General features: G+C 36.5%; 2 protein-coding genes across 2 annotated transcripts; one reads left to right on the top strand and one right to left on the bottom strand.

Moving 5' to 3' along the window:
- Positions 1-14,931: 14,931 nt before the first annotated feature.
- On the bottom strand, positions 14,932-17,108 carry LOC131151222 (exopolygalacturonase-like). Its single transcript, XM_058102475.1, has 5 exons — positions 16,920-17,108; positions 16,066-16,380; positions 15,669-15,958; positions 15,267-15,489; positions 14,932-15,153 (listed from the first exon to the last, which is right to left on the bottom strand). Exons 1-5 carry the CDS (start codon positions 17,106-17,108, stop codon positions 14,932-14,934), a joined length of 1,239 nt encoding a protein of 412 aa, XP_057958458.1.
- An 813-nt stretch (positions 17,109-17,921) lies between these two features.
- On the top strand, positions 17,922-18,353 carry LOC131151221 (uncharacterized). Its single transcript, XM_058102474.1, has one exon. The coding sequence runs from the start codon at positions 17,922-17,924 to the stop codon at positions 18,351-18,353; it is 432 nt and encodes a 143-aa protein (XP_057958457.1).
- Positions 18,354-23,269: the final 4,916 nt, after the last annotated feature.

Genomic DNA, 23,269 nt, shown 5'->3' with positions numbered 1-23,269 from the left:
GTGGTATACCACATATAGGATGCAATATCATGTGATTTGCCAAATATGGTGAAATTAGAATAGGTTTTATGTATTTCTTGAATAAAATTTTGTACAAATCGATACATTATACTTATAATACAATTGAATATGTTAAAGATAGAAACAATCTCATAAAATAATCTCTCTTAATAATATATAATCTTCTACCTAAATATCCCCTAAATCACTCCAAGACACTCGGGATTTCTACACTCCCCCTCAAGTTGGATCATAGATATTGATCATATCCAACTTTTAAATGAAATCATCAAAACTCTGTCAAGCTAACCCTTTAGTAAAGATATCTGTTGTTTGTTCCTTGGTAGGAACATAAGCCATACAAATGGTTCCTTCTTCAACCTTTTCTTTGATAAAGTGTCCGTCCACTTCTACATGCTTAGTCCTATCATGTTGAACTGGATTAAGAGAGATATTGATGACTGCTTTGTTATTACAGTAGAGTTTGATAGGGAATTTCACCATGATCTATAATTTTTCCAAAAGTTTCTGTAACCACAGTCCTTCACATATCCTTTGTGCAACTGCCCTAAACTCAGCTTCAGTACTACTTCGAGCCACTACATTTTGTTTTTTACTCTTCCAAGTCACCAAACTTCCCTATACAAAGGTACAATATTTGGTGGTTGACCTTCTATCTTCCGCTGATCTTGCCTAATCAGCATTAGTGAAAACTTCTACTTCCTTGCTTTCACACTTCTTGAAGAAGAGTCCTTTACCCGGAGAACCATTGAGATACTTGAGAATCTTGTACACAGCCTCTAGGTGAGTCTTCTTTGGTGAATGCATGCCACACTTACTGCAAATGCTATGTCGGGTCTAGTATGTGATAGACAGATTAGTTTACCAACCAATCTTTGATACCTCTCATTTTCAACTGATATTCCACAGTCTTCAACTCTCTTTATTGCTTCAATGGACGTTTCACTAGATTTGCATCCTAGCATGCCAGTTTCGGTTAGGAGATCAAGGATATACTTTTGCTAAAAGACACCGATACCCTTTTTTGATCTAGCAACTTCCATTCCCAAGAAGTACCGCATTCGTCCCAGGTCTTTAACTTCAAACTCAGCAACTAGAACTTTCTTCAATCTTTCCATCTCCACTATATCATCTCCAGCTAGGATTATATCATCAACATAGACAATCAAAATTGTTTTCTTCCCGCTTTCAGGCTGTTGGAAAAACATAATGTGATATGACTGCCCTTGTCAATATCCTTGGTTCTTTATCACCTTCGCAAATCTGTTGAACCATGCTCTAGGATATTGCTCGAGTCCATACAGGGACTTCTTGAGTTTACATACTCTATTTTCTTCACCTTTCTTACTAAAACCTAGTGGTATCGTCATGTAGACATCTTCTTCTAACTCCCCATTTAGAAATGCATTCTTAATGTCGATTTGCCGAAGTGGCCAATCCAAGTTGGCTGTCAAGGACGGGAGAACCCAAACTGTATTCAATTTTGCCACCAATGTAAACGTATCTGTGTAGTCAATGCCATAGGTCTGTGTACACCCTTTTTGCAACAAGACGAGCTTTATACCGTTCAACTGTCCCATCAGCTTTATATTTCACCATGAAGACCCATTTGTAGCCTACTAGCTTCTTCCCTTTCGGTAAATTCATAACATCTCAAGTTCCATTCTTTTAGAGGGCCTGCATTTCCTCCATAACGGCTTCCCTCCATTCAGGAATCTCCAAGGCTTCTTGGATATTCTTTGGAATTTTTATCCTGTCACAGTTAGAGGTAAAAGCTTGACACCCTGTAGACAGTGTTTTATAAGACATGTATTTTGACCAGGGATAGAGAGTACATGACCTAGTTTGTTTTTTGAGAGTAATGGGTAAATTGATGTCATCAAGTGTAGACTTATCAAAAGAAAGTTCATAGCCATTTGGATTTATTACCTGATCGGAATTGGACGTGGACTCATGGTTGCTCGAAGTTATCACTGGTTCCAACTTTTTTGGTGCCTCATGTATGATGATTATGCGCTTAAATTGCGTAATTAGGTGCTTTAATTCATGCATTGCAAATGATATTTTGTATTTAAATGCCTAATTACTCTCAATATTCTAAAATTGTGTTCTACTTATAAAATTTGGGTTTTATTGAGTAATGTATGAAATTTTGGTGTTTTTTATTGCAGAGCAACTGTTGGAAGCTAAAAAAAACCGACAGTACTTTGCAATCTGTGCATAACTCTCTCATCGAACCTTTGATTCAGATGATTCAAGATGCCGTAGAAAGATAAGAAAACAATCTACAATTTTCATGTTTTGTGTTTTGCAAAATACTGGCAGCATCAAGGCCGAAATCAGACGTGAAGTTAGCATACGCCATTTTATGGATTTTTTCGACAATTCTTCGTAATCTTGGCGTAACTTTTTCATACAAGATCCGATTGAGATGATTCAAAATTCTGGGAAAATCTAAAAAAGAGCTCTACATCTTTTATGTTTTAAGCTTTGAGAGTTACGAGCTATAAGAGGGTCGAAAGTGGGCTTGAAAGAGGAGGGCAGTTCATGTACCTTTAAAAAAAAAAAGAAAATCAAAAAATGAGATGTGACCCAGCCATGCAGCCAGGTCATCTCATAAGGGCAGTGTGCGCTGGGTACATACAAAGGAAAGACAAAAGAATGGAAAGAAAAAAAGAAAGGAAAGAAAAGCAAAGAAAGAAAGGATAAAAGGAAAGGATGGAAAAGTCAACAAGGGAGGGTTTCCTTGTGGGGGGAGTGCCGTGTGCAAGAGGAGATTTGGAGAGAGCAGCGTGCGCTGGGGGCTGGAGGGAGAGAGGCCGCACCATAGGAAGAAAAAAAAAGGATTTTTCTTGGGGAGAAAGAGAAGGGAGGAAAAAAAAAAAGCACATAGAGTTTCTCCGAAAAATTATTTTTTGGAGAACTTTCTTGTGGTTTTCTTTTGGGGGTGCTGCGAAGATACACACACAGCCAGCAAAGGAGAGTTGGAAGCACGCAAAAATACTATCTTTTCAGAATCGGAAGGCGGCGAACAACGGCGGTGTTCGGGGTGTTCGTGATGCGCGACGGCGGTGCGGCGAGTGTTGATCTTTCCCGTATGCTCCAAATTGAAGAAAATATGGTGAAATCTATTATGTTGGATTTTATTTTCGGAATGAACTAAATTTTTGAATTCTAGGAAAACGATGTAGCCAGTTTCGAACTATGCTTGCTCTTTGATGCTAATCTGAAATAGTTTTCATTAATGTTTGTTTGAGTTATTCTGTGCCTAATGCTTTTAATTAACTGGCCATTAATTAAATGATTTTAGTCTTGTGATTTGCTACCGAAAGGGGGGATTATAGGATAGATCTTGGATAATTCAGCGTAGGTAAATATAGAGATCGAAAGACTTGTATGAACCTACGTAGCATAAAAAATCGAGGGTCTTACTGCATTCTTGCATTATTAATTTGCATACTCTTATGTTAAATAATAAACAAGAATAGGTTCCGATTGACTATCGAAAGAGGCTTTTGGAAAAATTGGCGATTTGCTAACAAACAGAGAAAACGAAGTTAAATTAGCTAAATGAGTAAAGCATAGTCAGAAACTAGGTGAAATCGGTTTCCTGGAAGTTTTCACCATCATCAATTTGACACGCGATATTCAGTTTTAAATTCTCCTATATAGTTTATTTAAAGTAGCTTTGTTTAAATTTTGCTGTCTAAAATTGTTAATTTTTCTAAATAAAATCAAGGTTAGTAAAATTTCGATACTTGGTAAAATTAAGACATCAATCCCTGAGGACGATACTCTACACATCATTATATTATAAAACTACGATACTGTGCACTTGCAGTTTGCACCGGTCAATGAGATTCTCCATGTTATTTGATTTTGGCTTCCTTAAGTAAACAAGTATCTCCTTGTTATTTTGTTTTTTTGCATCTCCCCCTAAGTTTAAGTGGTCTTTTGTACATGACAAATCAGGGAATGGTGTAGTGGTGTTGACAAACTCAATGTATGACACAAATTCATCAACAGAGAAATAAAAAAATCGATCTTCACTCCAATTCTCCCTGAAGATAGGGCTTTTGGAAGGGGTGGTTTCAAAGAACGTGACATTAAGGCTAACAAACAATTTTTTTGGTGACAGGATCATAACATTTGTAACATTTCTAAGTAGAAGAGTAAACAATAAAAAAGCACTTAATGGTATGAGGTTCCAATTTATCCCTATTGTGAGCATGAACATGTACAAATGCAGTACACCCAAAAATTTTTAAGGAGAGATTGGAGTTAAGTCGAGAGTTGGGAAAACATTCTTGGAATTTTTGGAGAGGATTGGAAAAATAAAGAACTTGACTAGGCATTATATTAATAAGATATGTTGTTGTTAAAATGGCATCACCCCAAAAATATTTTTTTGTATTTGTAGTGAACATTAATGCCCGAACTACTTCAAGAATATGCCTATTTTTGCATTCGGCAACCCCATTTTGTTGAAGGGCATCCACATAGGAACTTTGATGGATAATTCCATTTTCTTGAAGATAATTTCCCAAGATATTATTGAAATATTACGTACCATTATCAGTGCGCAAGATTTGAATGTGAGTTTGGAATTGTGTTTGAATTATGGAGTGAAATTGATAAAAATATAACAGACTTTAGTTTTATCTTTCAACACGTAAATCCAACGAATACGAGTGTGATCATCAATAAAAGAAAAAAACCATTTCGTGTGAGTGCAAGTAAGAGAGCGTAAGTGTGACCACCCGAATAAAAATGGAATTTTAATAATAAAGAGGAAAGGAAATTATCAGAGGACTCGTCGACGAAGACAGGATTCGTCGATGAGGGTATAAGAAAATTCGTCGACAAAGACAGGATTCGTTGACGAGGAAATACCGAGCGAGATTTTGAGCTGACTGAATTTCGTCAACGAGAACTGAATTTCGTCGACGAAATTATGAAAGGATTCGTCGATGAATGACGTGACTCGTCGACGAATCCCCTGTTCTATAAATATCAAAATTCGAATTTTTAACTTCACCATTAAGCAATCTCTCTTCTCTCTCTCCTCTATTCGGCCCTCTCTCTCTCTCTCTCTCTCATCGATTTTGGGCCAGATTTACACCAGTTCGACAATCCGAAGTCACCACGACGTTCCTGGGGAAGTTCTCTCCAAATCTACCGGAGCGGATCGTTGGTGAAAGCAAGTTGGAAATCATCCTTGAGTTGAGGTAAGGCTTTTTAAGCCAAATTTGATCTTACGGTAGTTATAGGAAATGATGTACACATAGAAATACTGAAGTTTAATACTGAAAATTTTCATTTTCAGGGTATTGATTAGGAAATCCTACGAGTGTGAGACCAGAGTTTATAGGGGCTTTCTCAATAGTTAGGTAAGGGAATAAACTAAAGCAGTTACTTTCTTGCAAATTATTGTTATTTATGAGAAAAGTTATTTTCAGGAAAAGCATACATTATATCTGTATAATGTGAAGGAAATGTACGTTTGAGAAAATACTATTACTTTGTTGAAATGTACATATATGTATGAGATGCCAGAAACTGTGATTTTAGAATACAATGTATGGTTTTATACAGCAAATGTGTGGCATGAATATTATTTTACATGGAAGAATATCAAGATATGACAAATATACGAATGGAATACGTTTTGAGAAATTAGGAAAGAGTATAATACATTACAATGTTGAAATAAATGATAAATGAATTATTTTTAGAATGATATGTATGATATGTTCGGCGCAAGGCCGTAAATTATGAAATGTTTGGCGTAAGGCCGTAATTTATGAAATGTTTGGCGCAAGGCCGTGATATATGAAAGATTTGGTGCAAGGCCATATTTATGCAATTATGAAAGTTGCTATATGATTCTGTATTATATGCTATCAGAACCCGGATGTTAGTTTAGTTCAGTTCAGGAGCTCGGTACCGTAACTATATAGATCAGATATCTATGTTCAAATAGTGCTAACCACCCCACGAGGGGGTGGGAGATGGATAGTCGATGTGGCTTTCAGTAGAGTGTGGACGTCCACCTGTCAGTCCGGACCAGGGTGCGGAAGGGTCATCGTACTTACAGACATTTTTAACTCGGCAGTGGTCGGCCAGCCATTGTCGGGTCCTGCCTTCGGGTTGCACAACCCGTCATGGGAGGTAATACATGAAATCAGCTAGCTATTCATCCTAGGTATGTTTTCAGTACTATCAGTTATAGCAGATGTTTTAAGTACGATATGATTTATTAGCAAGTATGAAATTATATGATTTTTCAGTATGATATGATGAACGTTTATGAAAATATGAAATGTATTGTATATGTATAATTACATGAAATATTCATGTTGCCGCACAGCTGTATTTAGTTTATTTTCCCTTACTGAGAAGTGTCTCACCCCCGAACTAAATTAATTTTTCAGGAGACCCTGAGTGACCGGCGGGTCGTGGTCGCCGTTGAGTTAGTGATATTACCCCGTTAGGAGGGTAAGATTTTGTACTAGGGTCAGAATTATTTTGTGTTTGATCCTAGAGTTATGTTGATGTTTATGAGGATGTATATAAATACAGTTTTATGATGTTGTAGTAAACTCTGGTATTATGCTTTATGGATGGATGAATGAGACTTTATACTTGCTGCTGCTTAGGTTTCCGCTGTGAATAACAGGTGTCCCCATTACCCACAGGTTCGGTTTGACCATTTATTTATTATGTTTCATTTTATATTAAGGAAATTGAGGTCGTTACAGTAAGGGCCCCTATAAATCACTGTGAATCATAGTAAAAGGTCTCGATGGTTTGTATGTGGATTTTGGAAAGGAATTATGATAGTATTTTGCAAGTTCACAAATCACACACTGAAAATCAGAAGATGTCTTATTTAAAAAAATGGAAGGAAATAAACGTCTTAAGTATTGAAAATTTGGATGACCCATCCTACAATGTCATAAAAAAATTTCACTATCCCTAGAAACAAATGCAGAATCACAAATAGCAGTTTGACATTGTTCACTCATATTTACCTCCTCAAAGTAGTAAAGTCCCTCACACTCCTTAACACTGTCAATCGTCTTCCCCAATGATAGGTCTTGAAAAACACAATGAGAGGAAATGAATTTAGCAAAGCAATTGGAATCTTTTTTCAACTGGCTAATGGATAACAAATTGCAAGGCAACCTAGGGACGTGTAGGACAAATTCTAGAGTTATAGAGTCAAAGATTTGAATACTCCCTTTTCCTACAAAAGATGAGAGTGATCCATCTGCAATTTTAACTTTCAAATTTCCAGCACAAAATGAATAGGATGAGAACAGATAATAGGAATCATTCATATGACCAGAGGCACTAGAATCAATTATCCATGGTGATTTGTAATAAGAGATAGTATTTAAGGCCGTCAAAAAATTACCTCGATGGGCTAAAGAACCAGAAGGAGTACTTGTGGAAGATTGACTCGATGCTTAAATGGTAGAGAAAATTTTATAGAGTTGCTCCAACTGTTCTGGACTGAATACGCCACTTAAAGTGGAATTATTATTTTTCTCACCTTGTGGTTTCTCGGCTAGGTTATCAATAGTAGTTTGGTAACCACGATTTTTTGGATTCTATTTAGGTTTCCAATCTGCAGGCTTCCCATGTATTTCCTAGAAATTATCTTTTGAGTGGCCCGACTTGTGGTAGTGCTCACAAGAGGGTCTTCCTTTCTGCGTTTTTTGGCTTGTCCCAGCTGGAGTTCCTCTTGAAATGAGGCTGGACATTTCAGGCCCATTATTTCTGACCAGAATCGGCTCCTTCAACATTATCTTGCAACAGTTCTCCTCTCGCCTCACCTCAAAGAAAACTTCCCAAGTTTAAGGTAGAGGACGTCGGCCGAGAATCCTCCCTTGCACCTCATCCAAGTCTCAATTAAATCCTGCAGAAATTTGAAGACTTATTCATTCGAGAGTCTTTTCTTGTATCGGGCATTGTCTCCAAGGCATTCTCATTCTTCCTCAATGCTCAGGTTGAGTTCTTGTTAGAGATTCGTAATCTCAATATAGTAGTCTGTGACTTCTCTTCCTCCTTGCCGCATCTGCCATAGTCGAGTTTTGATCTCAAAGATTTGAGAGTAACTTTCAACGTCTGAGTATGTCTCTCGGACAGCATCCCAGACATCCTTCACCATTGGTAGGAACAGATAGGTCTTGCCTATTGAAGGTTTCATGGAGTTCACTAGCCACGCAGTCACCATGGAGTTCTCGGACTTCCACTTCTGTAGAGCTGCAGCGTCGATTGAGGCAGGCTTCTTCTTCTCGCCAGTAAGGTAGCCTAACTTTCCTTTGCCTTCAATTACAAGTTTGATTGACTAAGCCAATTCACAGAAATTATTATCGCTCAGTCTCTCCACCGAGAGTGGGAAGGACAAGCTATCTAGACCATTCAAATCCGAGGTAGAGGTGGGTTCAAACTCGCCATCGAGAACTTCAAAGGCGCTTGACCCTCTGCTGTTGATGGCTCATTCTGCAATCATTAACTAGGATTATAGAAACCCTACCTCTGATACCATGAAATCAGAATAGGTTTTCTGTATTTCTTGAATAACATTTTGTACAAGCTAATACATTACACTTATAATACAATTGGGCATACTAAAGATGGAAACAATCTCCTAAAATAATCTCTCTTAATAATAGACAATCTTCTACATAAATATCCCCTAAATCACTCCAAGACACTCGGGATTTCTACATATGGTAATTTCACTACTTTGATTGTTTCCAAGCTTTCTTTGTAAACTACATAAAAAATTGGTTGATTCGTACATTTTAAAAGACAATGACACACTGATGTTCTCCTCACTCATTTATTTTTGTTGCAAAGCTGTGATTGGTAATCATTTGAGCAAGCAAGGCACTTCCATGAGAGAAGGGGGTCCAAAGGGCACCTGGAAATGGAGTGTGAACCACTTGCCGATTTGAAAAATTACACCCTTGTGTCCTCCTGAATGTTGTAATGCTGGGGAAATAAGTACAAACCAGCTAAGGCCATGCAAAGGGTAACTTATGGAAAAATTACTGAAAGTCTCAGTAAATATCTACATACAGTGCCTAATAATATTAACTTCGAATTGAAAGTTTTGCTTTTTTGAATCAGGTTTTTGCCTAGGAGTTAGGCAAAATGACCTGTAGCTAAATTGCTGAATATTTCAAAATGTGTGGTCATATAAATTCAATTGGTTGTTTTAGTAATATAGGAATTCACTATCTAATTGTTGGGTTCCAAATGATGACTCATCGCTCTAATTACTTCGGTACATGCAAAACAAAACAAGAGCAAATCCTTGGGAGGTCCCAGTAACCTTTGGTGATTTCTTCAATGCTTAAGTTAGTGGATGGCATTTTCTGTGGGAAAATAAATTGAGATCAATCATGTAGAAGGAAGAGAAAGAAGCTGCAAGAAAGGAGAAATGTGCTTTGCATTCTTGATGGAAATTCAATAGTACAAAACAATTGTAAACTGAGATTTTATATACAAGGAATAAAAATGAAATAACTTCTTAACTAACAAGATAATTTCATAACCAATTAACTAATATAGCTAACTTCACATATCCAACACTGCCCCTTAAGATGGAGTGTATATGTTTATCACTCCCATCTTGGAAAGGAAAAATATAAACTGTGGTGATGCCAAAGCCTTGGTGAAGAAATTTGCTAATTGATGCTTTGAATTCACATGAAGAGTATGTAGTATTCCAGCTTGGATTTTCTCCCTAACAAAATGACAATCAATCTCAATGTGTTTTGTTCTGTCATGAAACACTGGGTTGGCTGCTATATGTAGAGCAGCTTTGTTGTTACAAAAAAGCAAAACTTATGAGGTTTGATGGATTCCAAAGTCTTTAAGCAAAGCAAGCAGCCAAGTTAATTCACATGTTGTAGAACCAAAAGCCCTGCATTCAGCTTTAGCTAATGATCTTGATACATTGTTTTGTTTCTTTGATTTCCAAGAAATAAGAGAATCACCCAAGAAAACACAAAATCCCATAATTGATTTTCTTGTTTCAAGACATGTTGCCTAATTCGAATCTGTGAAAGCATTCAACTATAAGGATGAAGATGCAGGTAAGAATATGCCTTGCCCTGGAGTCCCTTTTAAGTATCTCAACACTTGATATGTAGCATCCAAATGAGGTTGTGTTGGCTTATCCATAAACTGAGCCAAAATATGAACTAAATATGCCAAGTCTAGTATGGTAATAGTAAGGTAAAGCAACCTCCTTACTAACCTTTGATAGATAGTAGGATCTTCTAATAAACCATAATCTGTATTACTAAGGCGCAAGTTAGGATTCATAGGTAGTTTAACTGGTTTACAACCAATGAAACCTGAATCAATTAATACTTCAAGAGCATAGTGCCTTTGACAAACAGAAATGTCTTTAGATGTTCAAGCCACTTCTAATCCAAGGAAGTATTTCAATTCTCCAAGATCTTTAATCTTAAACTCGGCATAAAGAACATTCTTGATATCTTGCACAACTTGAATATCATTGTTTGCTACTATCACATCATCCACATAAACAAGCAAAGCAATAGAGGAACTTGTAGTAACTTTAGTAAACAAAGAGTAATCACATTTAGATTGTGAAAAACCATGAGTCAAAAGACAATGTGATAAATTTTGAAACCATTGGTGAGAAGCTTGCTTGAGTCCATATAAGGACTTAGTAAATTTACATACTCGTGTCTCCTCCTCACTTCCATAACCTAGAAGAAGTGACATGTACACATCTTCATCTAAATCTCCATGGAGAAAAGCATTATTGACATCTAATTGGTGTAAAAACCAACCTTTCACAGCAGCAATAGCAAGCAAACAGCGAACACTAATGAGTTTAGCAACAGGAGAAAAAGTATCAAGAAAATCCAAACCTTCTTGTTGAGTGTACCCCTTAGCTACAAGTTGAGCTTTGTATTTCTCAATGGTACCATCTAACTTATATTTAATTTTGTACACCCGTTTACAGGCAATAGGATGTTTATTAGGGGGTAAACTAGTGAGAATCCAAGTATGATTTTCTTCAAGAGCAGCTAATTCAACTGACATAGCATGACGCCAATGAGAAAATTGCATAGCATGTGAAAAAGTCTTAGGTTCGATATTGGAAGAAAAGGAAACACTAAAGGCTTGTATGCAGAGGACAATTTGGAGTAAGAAAGATAAGAAGACAAAGGATAAGAAGTACATATCTTGAAAGGAGTAGCTGCTGCAAGAGAACCAAGGTTTGAAGTAGAACTGCTGAGATGACAATGATATTGCTGCAAATAATTTGGGGGATGTTTTTGTCTAGTGGACCTTCGAAGAGAAGGAGCATTATCAGTGGCGAAATCAGTACTTGGAGCAAAATGATGTGGTTGTGTATTGTTGGAATTTGAGATAGGATTAGAAAAAGGAACTGGTAGAACAAAAGAATCTAAAGAAACAGTAGGTTGTGATGAAGAGGGAGCAGGATTACACTTGTATGGAAATATGGTTTCATGAAAAACAACATCCCGTGACAAAAAAAAAAATTGTATGAGAATGTAAGTCATAGAGTTTATAACCTTTTACACTAAAAGGATAACCAAGAAACAAACACTTATGAGCTCGGGAATCAAATTTGCTTCTATGGGCAAAAAAAGTACTAGCAAAACAAAGGCACCCAAAAACCTTGAAATGAGAATAAGAAGGCTTGTTAGAAAAGAGCACTTCATAAGGGGATTTATTTGAAAGAAGTGGAGTGGGTAATCTATTAATAAGATAAGCAGCATTTAAAACACAATCACCCCAAAAACATAAAGGCAAATTAGCTTGAAATCTAAGGGCTCGAACCACGTCCAACAAATGTCTATGTTTTCTTTCCACAATCCCATTTTGCTGAGGAGTTGCATTACAACTCCTTTGATGAATGATACCCTTAGAAGCATAATAATTGGTCATATTGAACTCTAGACCATAATCACTTCTAATGGTTTTAACTTTATGATTGAATTGTGTTTCAACAAGAACAAAGAAAGAAAGTAGCTTAGATCGAGTTTCAGATTTATGTTTCAGCATATAGACCTAAGTTGCTCGTGAAAAATCATCCACAATTATAAGAAAATATTTAAAACCTTCCAAAGTGGAAGTAGAAAAAGGACCCCATATCTCAGTATGGATGATTTCAAATGGTGATGTAGTAACAAAATTACTTAGGGGAAAAGATAAACGAACTTGTTTTCATAATGGCATATGTCACAAGTATTTGCACAAGGAGAATTGATAATAGAATCTTGTTTATTCAACAAACAATGTCTAGCATGTGATGGATGACCTAAACGATAATGCCATATGTCTAAAGATTGAGGATTGGAAACAATTGTATTAGCTACAGAAACATCAGCTATAGAAAATACATTTGGAACAGAAATATCAGCTACAACAAATGCTAATGGCTTAGATGGCAGCAAGTAATAAAGTCCATCTCGTTGTTCACCCAAACCAATCGTCCTCCATGCACACAGGTCCTGAATGAAGCATGATTTATTCAAGAAAATAGCAGCACAATTAGTAGAATGAACAATCTTACTAACTGATAAAAGATTGAATGAAAAAGATGGAACACATAAAACATTAGTCAGGATTAAAGTATCAGAAATTTTGACTATGCCTATGTGTGTAACACTGACTTTGTGACCATTTGGAAGGGTCACAAAAGTAGATTGAACAGGTGAAGATGAATGTAAGCAAGAAACAAAGCTAACCATATGGTCAGTTGCACCAGTATCAATAATCCAAGGTGCATTAGAAGAATTGTGGTCAGCCTTGTTAATGAATGAAGAGAAATGTTGAAAATTAATAGCTGTGAAAATACTATGTTGAGGAGAAGGAGATATACCTAATTGGTTAAGTAGTGTTTGAGAATTTTGCTGAGTACCTACTTGATGAACCAGAGTAGGCTTAGCTGAAGAATTGTGTGAATTAAGCATAGAGAGGAGTTGTTGACACTGCTTTTGAGTAAAAGGCAATGAAGATCCTTCAGGAATTTGTGCTCCCTGTGAAATAGTATCATAAAAATTACCATTAACAGAATTAATTCAAGACTTTGTAAACTTGTAACCAGGAGGATATCCATGAAGTTTATAGCATTTCTCCTTGGTATGTCCCTTCATGCCACAGTAGCTACACACAGGTTTGAGTTTCGAAGGGGCCTTATATTTTGAATTGTTCTTTTGAAAATTCTAGTGTTAAGTAGTAGGAACCAGAGCAGCTGAATCAAGATTGGCAAATTTTCCATTAGGTTGAATACCACGCTGTCTTTCTTTTTGCAGGATCAAAGAAAAAACTTTGTTCATATCAGGAAGTGGTTCTATCGGCAAAATCTGAGATCGAACACTTGCTTAAGTGTCATTAAGTCCCATCAAGAAACACATCACATATTCTCGTTGTCAATATTCAAGAACATCTTTCAAGACTTCATAATTCTAATTTCTTGAACAACCACAAGGAGGCAAAGGCATGTAATTCATCAATTCATCCCAAAGAGTCTTCAAACGAGTGAAGTATGCACTTATAGAGAGATCATCTTGCACAAGATTTCTAATTTTCTTTTGAATAAGAAAAATTCGTGGTGCATTAGTTTGCAGGTAACGTTGCTGCAAATCACACCAAAGTTCTCTTATAGTATCAATGTAAATAAAACTTGTTGCTATCTCTTTTGATACAAAATTGAGTAACCATGAGAAATCCATATCATTACACCGTAACCAGGCATTATGTGCTGGATCTGAAACATTAGATGGCAAGGTAAGACTTCCATTGATGAAACCAAGTTTATTCTTTGATCGTAGAGCAATTTGCATTGATCGACTCCAAGCATGATAATTCTCTCCAGTTAAAAGTTGTGTAACCAACTGAATGCCGGGATTATCAGCATTATTGAGATGATAAGGACTTGAAGAATCATCTGCAAGATTGACAGAGGAGGCAGAGGAAGAGGATACCATTGATGAAAATCAAGTTACCTTCCTTCGAGCTTCAAGAAACTCCTGAAATCTTCAATTACGGAGGTTGGCTTCAATCGCCAGAATTCATCACTCTAGAATTGAGGAAGTGCAGCAATTGATCTCAGAAAGCTCTGCTACCATGTGGGAAAATAAACTGAGATCAATCATGTAGAAGAAAGAGAAAGGAGCTGCAAGAAAGGAGAAATGTACTCTACATTCTTAATGGAAATTCAATAGTACAAAACAATTGTAAACTGAGCTTTTATATACAAGAAATAAAAATGAAATAACTTCTTAACTAACAAGCTAATTTCATAACCAATTAACTAATATAGCTAACTTCACATATCCAACATTTTCAGGGGAGCAAGAAGAACGAGAGTAAATCGGGATGGGTGAGTGATTGATTAGCTTGTCTAGGGGAAGCCTACCCCGTATTTATACCTGCTTTCGCACAGCGAGGTAGAAGATGTATTCCGAATCTTATTTTATGTTTCTATTTTCTCAGTATCCAAATGGAGCACAAAAGCTTCAAAAAAATTCCTGCAAGATATTCAAAATTTTACAAAATTTTGCTACTCAAAGGTGAAAATGGTGCATTGCTTTTTTAGGATTTCATTCAATTGTGACTTTTTTCCCAAGTAGATCTTATATGCCAAGCAAAAATGGAAACTTCAGAGTGTCCGGATTGATTCACAATGGTTTGAGATTTTCCTTTGGTACACGAGACTCGAATTGGCTGGGTAAGGCTTAGAACTATGCCATGAAAATAATAAATTATTCCCCATTTTAATCAGACTGTATTGCACATTATATAAGGCAGTTGTGTCTGGAACACTGTCTTGCTCTTTTGGGTTAGACAAATGATAATGTGAATTTGGAAAGCAAGCATCTATGGGCAGCGCGGAGGGATTTGTATGCCGAAGAAGTCTGTTTGTGCATTTAAACACACAGCCGTGGTAGGCAGCTTGCTGCTTAACTTCAAATCGATGTTGAAGAAATTGACATTTTGGCAAGGAAACAGCTGGCTGCACTTGAGTTGAACAGCAACAGGTGAGGTTGAGGTTCCCCTGATGTTCCGATAATGAACATGGCTGATCTTTACTTGGGATGGCTGAGCATATATAGAACAACAAGAAAATGAAACTTGTTAACCTCCTGCTCGTTAATTATGTTAGGGGAGAATTAAAAAAAAAAAAAAAAATGTCGATGGTGCAAAAGATTAACCTTGCTCTTGCAAGAAGACGGGCAGTAGTCCTGATCGATGAGAATTGGATTCTTAACATCATTCATGATTATATCCTGGAAAAAGAGTCCCACAGCTTGACTTGGTGGCGATCCTGGCCATGTCTTGATTCTAATGCCATTCTCTGTTCCGGTTAATGTGCAGTTTTTCACTACAATACTCCTCACATCCTTTTCATTTTCGTACTTGCCAAGGCTACCCACACTGTTACATATACATATATAAGAGGCAATATATAAGCAGCTGGAAAATCCAATGCATATGGAACTAATGGATTATAAATAACCATGTTTTCGGCATTGATCGATCGCACAAACTCTAATGCAATAGAAGTTCAATGAAACAGAATAGTTAGCAAAAATCTATCCTGAGAAAAATATTACCTAATGCCATGTCCAGGGCCACAGACTACTTTGTTGATGCTGATACTGGTTGCGCCTTTCCCAATAGAGATGCAATCATCACCAGTGGCGATGGTAGTTTGGCCTATCCTTACGAAGGACGAATCACTTACATGGATGCCATCAGTGTTGGGGCTGTCTTTGGGGGCAGTAATCCGAAGTCTTTGAACCCTGAAGTTATGGCAGTTGACGATGGACATGTGAAATGCCATGCTGTTTATCGAACTGATCCCCCTAATTAGCCCGTCCGTGATCTTACTGAACTTTATACTCTGTGCCAAATCAAATGTGCACACATTTAAATCCCAATTTGCATATTCAATAAACAATCAAAGTGAAACGATTGCTATGATTCATCATTAAGAATCTAACAAGTTACCGTAGGGGGAAGCTGGCAGTCAGCATTGTGGTGGCAGTCATTATATTGCCAGGCAGCGCTGCCTTGGCCATCAAAGGTGCCTCGGCCAATAACTCGAAGGCCAGTTATGGATATGAATGTGACCCATTCAGGAGTAGGGTACTCGCTCACATCGGGAATTGCTTTCAGGGTACCTATGACTTGGACGATCATGGGAGATGGGCCACTGCATGGCCCTGAAAATGTGATTTGCCCCAGTTGAAATGTCCCCTCGGGAATCACAAGCCTTGCTTTCCCATTGAATTGGCATGCCTCTCTCCATGCATCCATGAATGCCTGCAGAAATGCATTTACAGGAATTAATGAAGAATGGAAATGTTATAGGCTTAAAGCATTGTAGAATTCTCGTGTAAATTGGGATCCTTCATAAATTTTTCGACTTAATCAGGGACAACTTTAAGATTAATGTAGAATTGTTTTGGATTTACAGCTTTATTAATGTACAGGAATCATAGAAGGGATCGATCTGCTTTCTGCGTGTTGTAGAATTGTTTGCATAATTTTTTAAACCACTTTTTGAATTTTAATCAAGGACAGCTTTGAGAGTGTAGCTGCATTACATACGCACACATATTTTCATCTAAGAATAAACTATCTGCTCCTTCAATGGACAGAAAACTAGATTGAGAATCCTGTATCAATTGAGCTTGCATTGCCATCCAACAAAATTTCTATTCTGTCTGAAACTAAATTAAAAATAATCACGAGACAGAAGCTGAATTGGGTTTTGTTCTAAATATTCTATTCCCCACTTGGGCAAATCATATGATCACATAAAAAAATTCAAAAAAAAATAAATTGGTGCTTGAATTCACCTCTGTGCTGTCCTTCTTCCCATCTGGTTTGGCACCATATTTTAAAACGTTAAAAATGGTTTCACCAGGGCCTGCAATTTCAGGGGCACCGAGATTGCCGCGACCATGGGCGGCCACACCGGTGGCCAATGCTAAACAGAAGAGAAAAGCAGCGACTACGCTGCAGGCAATCTTTTTTCCGGCTGCCATTGCAATCACCCCCTCAAACCCAATTCTATAATTTTTTTTTTTTGTTTTATTTTTAATTTTTTTTTGGTATAAAAAACGCCTCCGGTTTCCCACCGATGAGGCGGCGATCAAATGAGAAAAAGAGATAGAATGGATGGAAGCTCGATTTCCATGACCATCCTCCTCAATAAATTTATACCACCCTGTGTGTGTGAATCAAAACAGCTGCGACCTGCAACTGCATGTTTTCTATCTTTGGGAGTTGCTAGTTCTATGTTTGGAGGGTGTGGGATTGGCCTCAGCCTTCAGCCCCAAATGGGCATTGCCTTCCCCAAATCTCTCATGCTTAATTTTACACCCAAACAGCAAAGGAAGATCTGTTGCCTGCTAACCATATATAGCTGTGTTAAACTTAGTGAGCCAATCAGTAATGCTGGGGTGGGGTGTTAAGCTCAGTAAAAAGAAAAACAGTGATTCAAGAACAGAGCATGGAAGAAGAAGATCTGCTGCTTGTGATATATTTTTTATAACCATTGGTAGCTTTAATAAAATATCTGTAACAGTTTTTTTTTTAACAAGAAATTGTTTTATATGTTTTTCTCTTGTCGCTAGCCAGCACTTGTATATAAAGTTGGCTAGGCATATGTAAAATTATTAACATATTGTAACTTCATTTTGATAATTTGAAAGAAGATGTTCAGGTTCTTGATAGATGTTCAGTTTCTTTATATGATATCAAAGCACTACTAGCTGAAAAGCTCTTCCATTTCTTGATTTTTCTTCTTCCTCCTTATTTCTAATTGTTTTCTTCAATTGAATTCTCGAAGGTCATTCATGGCATCTCCTGAATCGAGTAATCCAAATATTGAAACCAGTTATTCAAATCTTACAAATCCATATTTTCTCAATTCGAATGAAAATCCAGACAACATCTTGGTTACACAACCATTGCTTGGAATGAAGAATTATCATTCTTGGTCCAGGGCTATGATCTTAGCTCTCACTGCTAAGAAGAAGATAGGCTTCATTAATGGCAAAATTGTTGAGTTAGATTCAGAATCTCCCTTCTATGAAGATTGGTTAAGCTGTAACACGATGGTGATTTCATGGATGATAAATTCCATGCACGTTGATGTATCTAGCAGCATGATGTATTGTCAAACTGCCAGAGAAATGTGGCTTGAATTGCAGAAACTTTTCTCACAAGGTAGTGGTCCCAAACTCTACAATCTTCAGAAAGAGATCTCTAATATATCACAAAACTAGATGACGATTACAGAATACTTCACAAGATTCAAGAAATTATGGGATCAATTGCTGAATCTGGAGCCATTACCAGAGTGTACTTGTGGAGCAATCAAAACCTTAAATGCTTCTCATGACAAGACTTATGCTATGAGATTTTTGATGAGTTTGAATGAGAATTTTGAGACTATAAGAACTCAAATTCTGATGCAGGAGCCTTTTCCTTCAATTAGCAAGATTTATGCTCTGGTTCTTCAAGAAGAGTCTCACAAGAATGTAAAACATGGAGGATATTACACTGTCAAGTCAGATTCAGTAGCAATGTATGCCAATTCAAAGGGAAGTAATTTTGGAAATTCTTCGAATAAAGGAAATAACAAAAGGGAGAGATTGTTATGCACTCACTGCAACATGCTTGGACATACAATTGATAAATGTTACAAGTTACATGGTTATCCACCGGGATATAAATCAAAAAGGAAGACCAAGTGTTAATCAAGTTACTTGCAGCCTAGGAGCAGCAACTGAAAATGTGTCAGTTCAATGTCCTATTTCTAAAGCACAATGTGAGCAATTGCTAACTTTTCTTAATACTGGGAATAATTCTGGTAAGAATTATCATGCAACCAATATAAGTACTGGTAATGGACTGCAAAATTTGGTTTCTGGAGCTATTGATGTGTGTTCATCTGCTGATGATCTTTCTGTTGCTAGTGTGACAGCTAATAAACCACATTCTCAAGCTAATAATTACCTTGAAACTATGTCAGGTGTTGTTTCTAATCCCATCTTAAATCCAAATTTAACACATTCCATTTTTTCAGCCAAACTAGTTAATCCAACTTGTTTCAAGACCACTGATTGGGTCATAGACACAGGAGCTACTTATCATATGGTACATTCTGTGTCTTGTTTCACCACTGTAATAGCCAAAATAAATACTCATGTAAATTTTCCAAATGGTGAATTAGCTTTAGTCACACATATTGGAAATGTCAAAATCAATGAAAATCTCATCTTATATGATGTTCTTTGTGTTCCATCTTTTAATTTCAATCTTATATCAGTTAGCAAACTTACCAAATCTGATTCTTGTTGCCTTATGTTCTTTGGTAATTTGTGTTTCATCCAGGACCTTGCTCACTGGAACACACTTGGTCAGGGTAAAGAGTGCAATGGCCTATACCTGCTGGAAGATAGCAATTCTGTTTCTTCTTTTATTTCATCAATTTCCTCTGTTAATAAAACTCAGCCACATATATGGCATTTGAGGTTGGGACATCCTTCCAATACTAAGCTATCTTTACTCAAGTCAAATAATGTACAGATTTGTGATTCAAGTGAAGATTTTTTTTGTGATGTTTGTCCTCTTGCCAAACAAAAACGATTGCCTTTCAATAAAAGTTTACATACTTCCCAGAATTGTTTTGACTTGATTCATTGTGATTTGTGGGGTCCATTTTCTGTATCTACTATTGATTCTTGCAAATATTTCCTCACTATAGTGGATGATTATTCTATATGTACATGGGTTTACTTATTAAAACACAAATCACAAACTCAATCCATATTAGAACAATTTTGTACCATGGTTGAAACTCAATTTTCTAGAAGAGTGAAGATAATTCGAACTGATAATGGAACTGAATTTATGATGAGTGATTTTTTTGCTAAAAGAGGCATTTTGCATCATTTAAGCTGTGTTGAGAATCCTCAACAAAATGCAATTGTAGAAAGGAAACATCAACATATCTTAAATGTAGCTAGGTCACTTATGTTCCATTCGGGCATTGTGTTTTAACTGCTGTATATCTAATCAATAGGATTCCCAGTACACCTCTATCACATAAAACTCCTTATGAGGTTCTTTATGGCAGTCCTCCTTCTTATGATCATCAAAGAATTTTTGGTTGTCTTTGTTATGCTTTTACATTAGCACATAACAAATCTAAATTTGCAGCAAGAGCAAGGAGATGTATCTTTCTAGGCTATCCTTTTGGCATAAAAGGTTACAAAGTCTTAGACTTGTCCACAAATTCAATTTTCATATCCAGAGATGTGGTTTTTCATGAAAACATATTTCCTTACATTGAAGGTAAAGCTTCAATTTCAGATCCTTTTGATTTAGTTACTGAAATTAATAATCTTGCATCTTCCAGCTCAGGAAATGAATTTTTTGTCACTCATATTCCTATCCAAGATGAGTCTATTCCTTGTTCAAATTCTACTCCTAATTCTACATCAGTTTAGGTTTCTGAAGTATCTACTGCAGTTCCTTCTTTGCATATGCCTACAGTTTCTATTCCTATCACTTCAATACCTGTTTCTACACCAACTCATGAATCACCATCAGCACCTATCAGAAGATCATCTCAGAAATCTATTAAACCAACATATTTACAGGATTATGCTTGTGCTACAACTCATGTTTCTAGAGCAGCTTATGATGTGGCTGATGGACTCACTTATTCCCATTTAGAATCTTCCTATCATTCATATCTACTGGCAGTTAATTCTTTACCTCAAGAGCCACAATTTTTCTTTCAAGCTATTAAAAATCCTTTATAGAGATCAGCAATGGACAAAGAAATTCAAGCTCTTGAACAGAATCAAACTTGGGAACTTACCACATTACCTCCTGGAAAAACTCCTATTGGGTGTAAGTGGGTATATAAGATTAAATTGAATTCTGATGGAATAGCGGAAAGGTACAAGGCTAGACTTGTGGCTAAAGGGTATACACAACAGGAAGGCATTGATTTTCTTGAAACATTTTCTCCAGTTGCTAAGACAGTAACTGTTCGAGTACTTCTTGCTTTAGCAGCTGCCAGGTGTTGGCCTCTTCACCAATTAGATATTAACAATGCTTTTTTACATGGGGATTTACATGAAGAGGTATATATGTCATTGCCTCCTGGTTTTCACAGTAAGGGGGGGCCTTCAATTGCTGCTTCTTCTTCACAATCATCTAATACTATTGTCTGCAGGTTGCTTACATCTCTTTATGGTCTGAGACAAGCTTCAAGACAATGGTATACGAAACTGTCATCTGTTATTCAGCAACTTGGTTTTATTCAATCGACTGCTGATAATTCTCTTTTTGTTCATGCCAAAGGTTCCTCATTCACAGCTTTATTGGTTTATGTGGATGACATGATCATAACAGGAAATGATCCCATTTGTGTAGCAAATTTAAAGACAGTTCTGGATGCTAAATTTGGAATTAAAGATCTTGGATCACTTAAGTTCTTCTTAGGACTTGAAATTGCTAGAGGAAGAAAGGGAATAAGCTTAAATCAAAGAAAGTTTGCTTTAGACATTTTAAAGGAGACAGGAATGATGGGTTGTAAACCTGCTAAGTCTCCAATGGAACAACAATTAAAATTGTCAAAGGACAATGTTGAACTTCTATCAGATTCAGGCAAGTATAGAAGGCTTATAGGAAAATTGATGTATTTAACACTCAGTAGACCAGATATTACATATGCTGTGAATAGGCTGAGTCAGTTTTTGGCCAAACCGAGAGTTCCTCATATGCAAGTTGCAACAAGAATTCTGCAATACATCAAGGGGACGCCTGGGCAAGGAATTTTATTTCCTAAGTAGTTCAGATTTACAATTGAAGGCATATTGTGATGCTGATTGGGCTGGATGCCTAGATACAAGGAAGTCTCTTACTGGATATTGTGTTTTTCTTGGAGATGCTTTGATTTCTTGGAGATCAAAGAAGCAATCAATGGTATCAAGATCTTCAGCTGAGGCTGAATATAGATCAATGGCAAGTAGTACTTGTAAAATTACTTGGATTTTATTTTTACTAAGAGATTTACAAATTAAGCATGAAAAATCAGTTTTACTTTACTGTTAGAAACAGAGTTCTAGATGGTATGATCAAAACTTTTCATGTTGTATCTAAAAATCAGTTGGCTGACATTTTTACTAAGGCACTTGGTGTAGACAATCATATTAGAATGATCAAGAAGCTGGGTTTGATTAATATCTTTGCTCATCAAGTTGAATATCTGAATTGTACTCTGAAAGATCAAGCAGCAAGAGCTTTGCTCTTGAGGGGGGGTGTTAAACTTAGTGAGCCAATCAGTAATGCTGGGGTGTTAGGCTCAGTAAAAAGAAAAACAGTGATTCAAGAACAGAGCATGGAAGAAGAAGATCTGCTGCCTGTGATATATTTTTTATAACCATTGATAGCTTTAATAAAATATCCGTAACAGTTTTTTTTTTAACAAGAAATTGTTTTATTTGTTTTTCTCTTTTCATTAGCCAGCACTTGATATAAAGTTGGCTGGGCATATGTAAAATTAATAACATATTGTAACTTCATTTTGATAATCTGAAAGAAGATGTTCAGGTTCTTGATAGATGTTCAGTTTCTTTATAGTAATTCCAGCAAGGAAGAATTACCAAATATACACTTTCTTCTGGTAAAATTAATATGCATATGGTCGCATACCCATCAGCTTTCTTGTTTCTTTAATTTTGGTAAATCAAATTATTCAATAGAACTGATCATGCATGCCTGCGCTGCCCTTCTTCTTAATTAGCTCTCCCAGCGCAGACTAGCTCTCCAAAAATAATGAACTGGAAGTTGTAACAGACAGATTAAGAAAAAATAATTGCTTTAAGGTATTAAGCTACACAAGCCAGCTACACTTACGGAGACCTTTTCACAAATATCTGGTGTGCAGGAATCTGGAACCTTCTAATCTGTTATTCCCTTTGTAATCAGTTATTCCTTTTTTCTGTTTTCATACAATCAACCTGTAACAATTTTATTCTGTTTTTATATTCCCTTTTTCAGTATAAATATTTGTATATCATTCAATGAGAAAGTAGAGAAGAATTTCAGACACAGCCATTCAGTATCTTCAACAAAAGGTATTAACAGATGGAGAACTAAAAGATGACAGAGCTTATATGTT

Source organism: Malania oleifera, chromosome 3 (genome assembly GCF_029873635.1).
Source record: "Malania oleifera isolate guangnan ecotype guangnan chromosome 3, ASM2987363v1, whole genome shotgun sequence".
Taxonomy (NCBI): domain Eukaryota; kingdom Viridiplantae; phylum Streptophyta; class Magnoliopsida; order Santalales; family Ximeniaceae; genus Malania; species Malania oleifera.
The sequence above is the reverse complement of the archived record's forward strand: the minus strand, read 5'-3'. Positions and strand labels throughout refer to the sequence as shown.

Bases quoted from the DNA above. Each gene is read 5' to 3' on its own strand.
- LOC131151222 (XM_058102475.1), bottom strand. From the start codon at position 17,108: ATGGCAGCCGGAAAAAAGATTGCCTGCAGCGTAGTCGCTGCTTTTCTC. The intron at 15,959-16,065 runs GTAACTTGTTAG...GATTTGGCACAG, and splicing joins ACTGCCAGCTTCCCCCTACG to AGTATAAAGTTCAGTAAGAT. The intron at 15,154-15,266 runs GTTAATCTTTTG...ATATATGCTCAG, and splicing joins CGTCTTCTTGCAAGAGCAAG to CCATCCCAAGTAAAGATCAG.
- LOC131151221 (XM_058102474.1), top strand. From the start codon at position 17,922: ATGGCATCTCCTGAATCGAGTAATCCAAATATTGAAACCAGTTATTCA.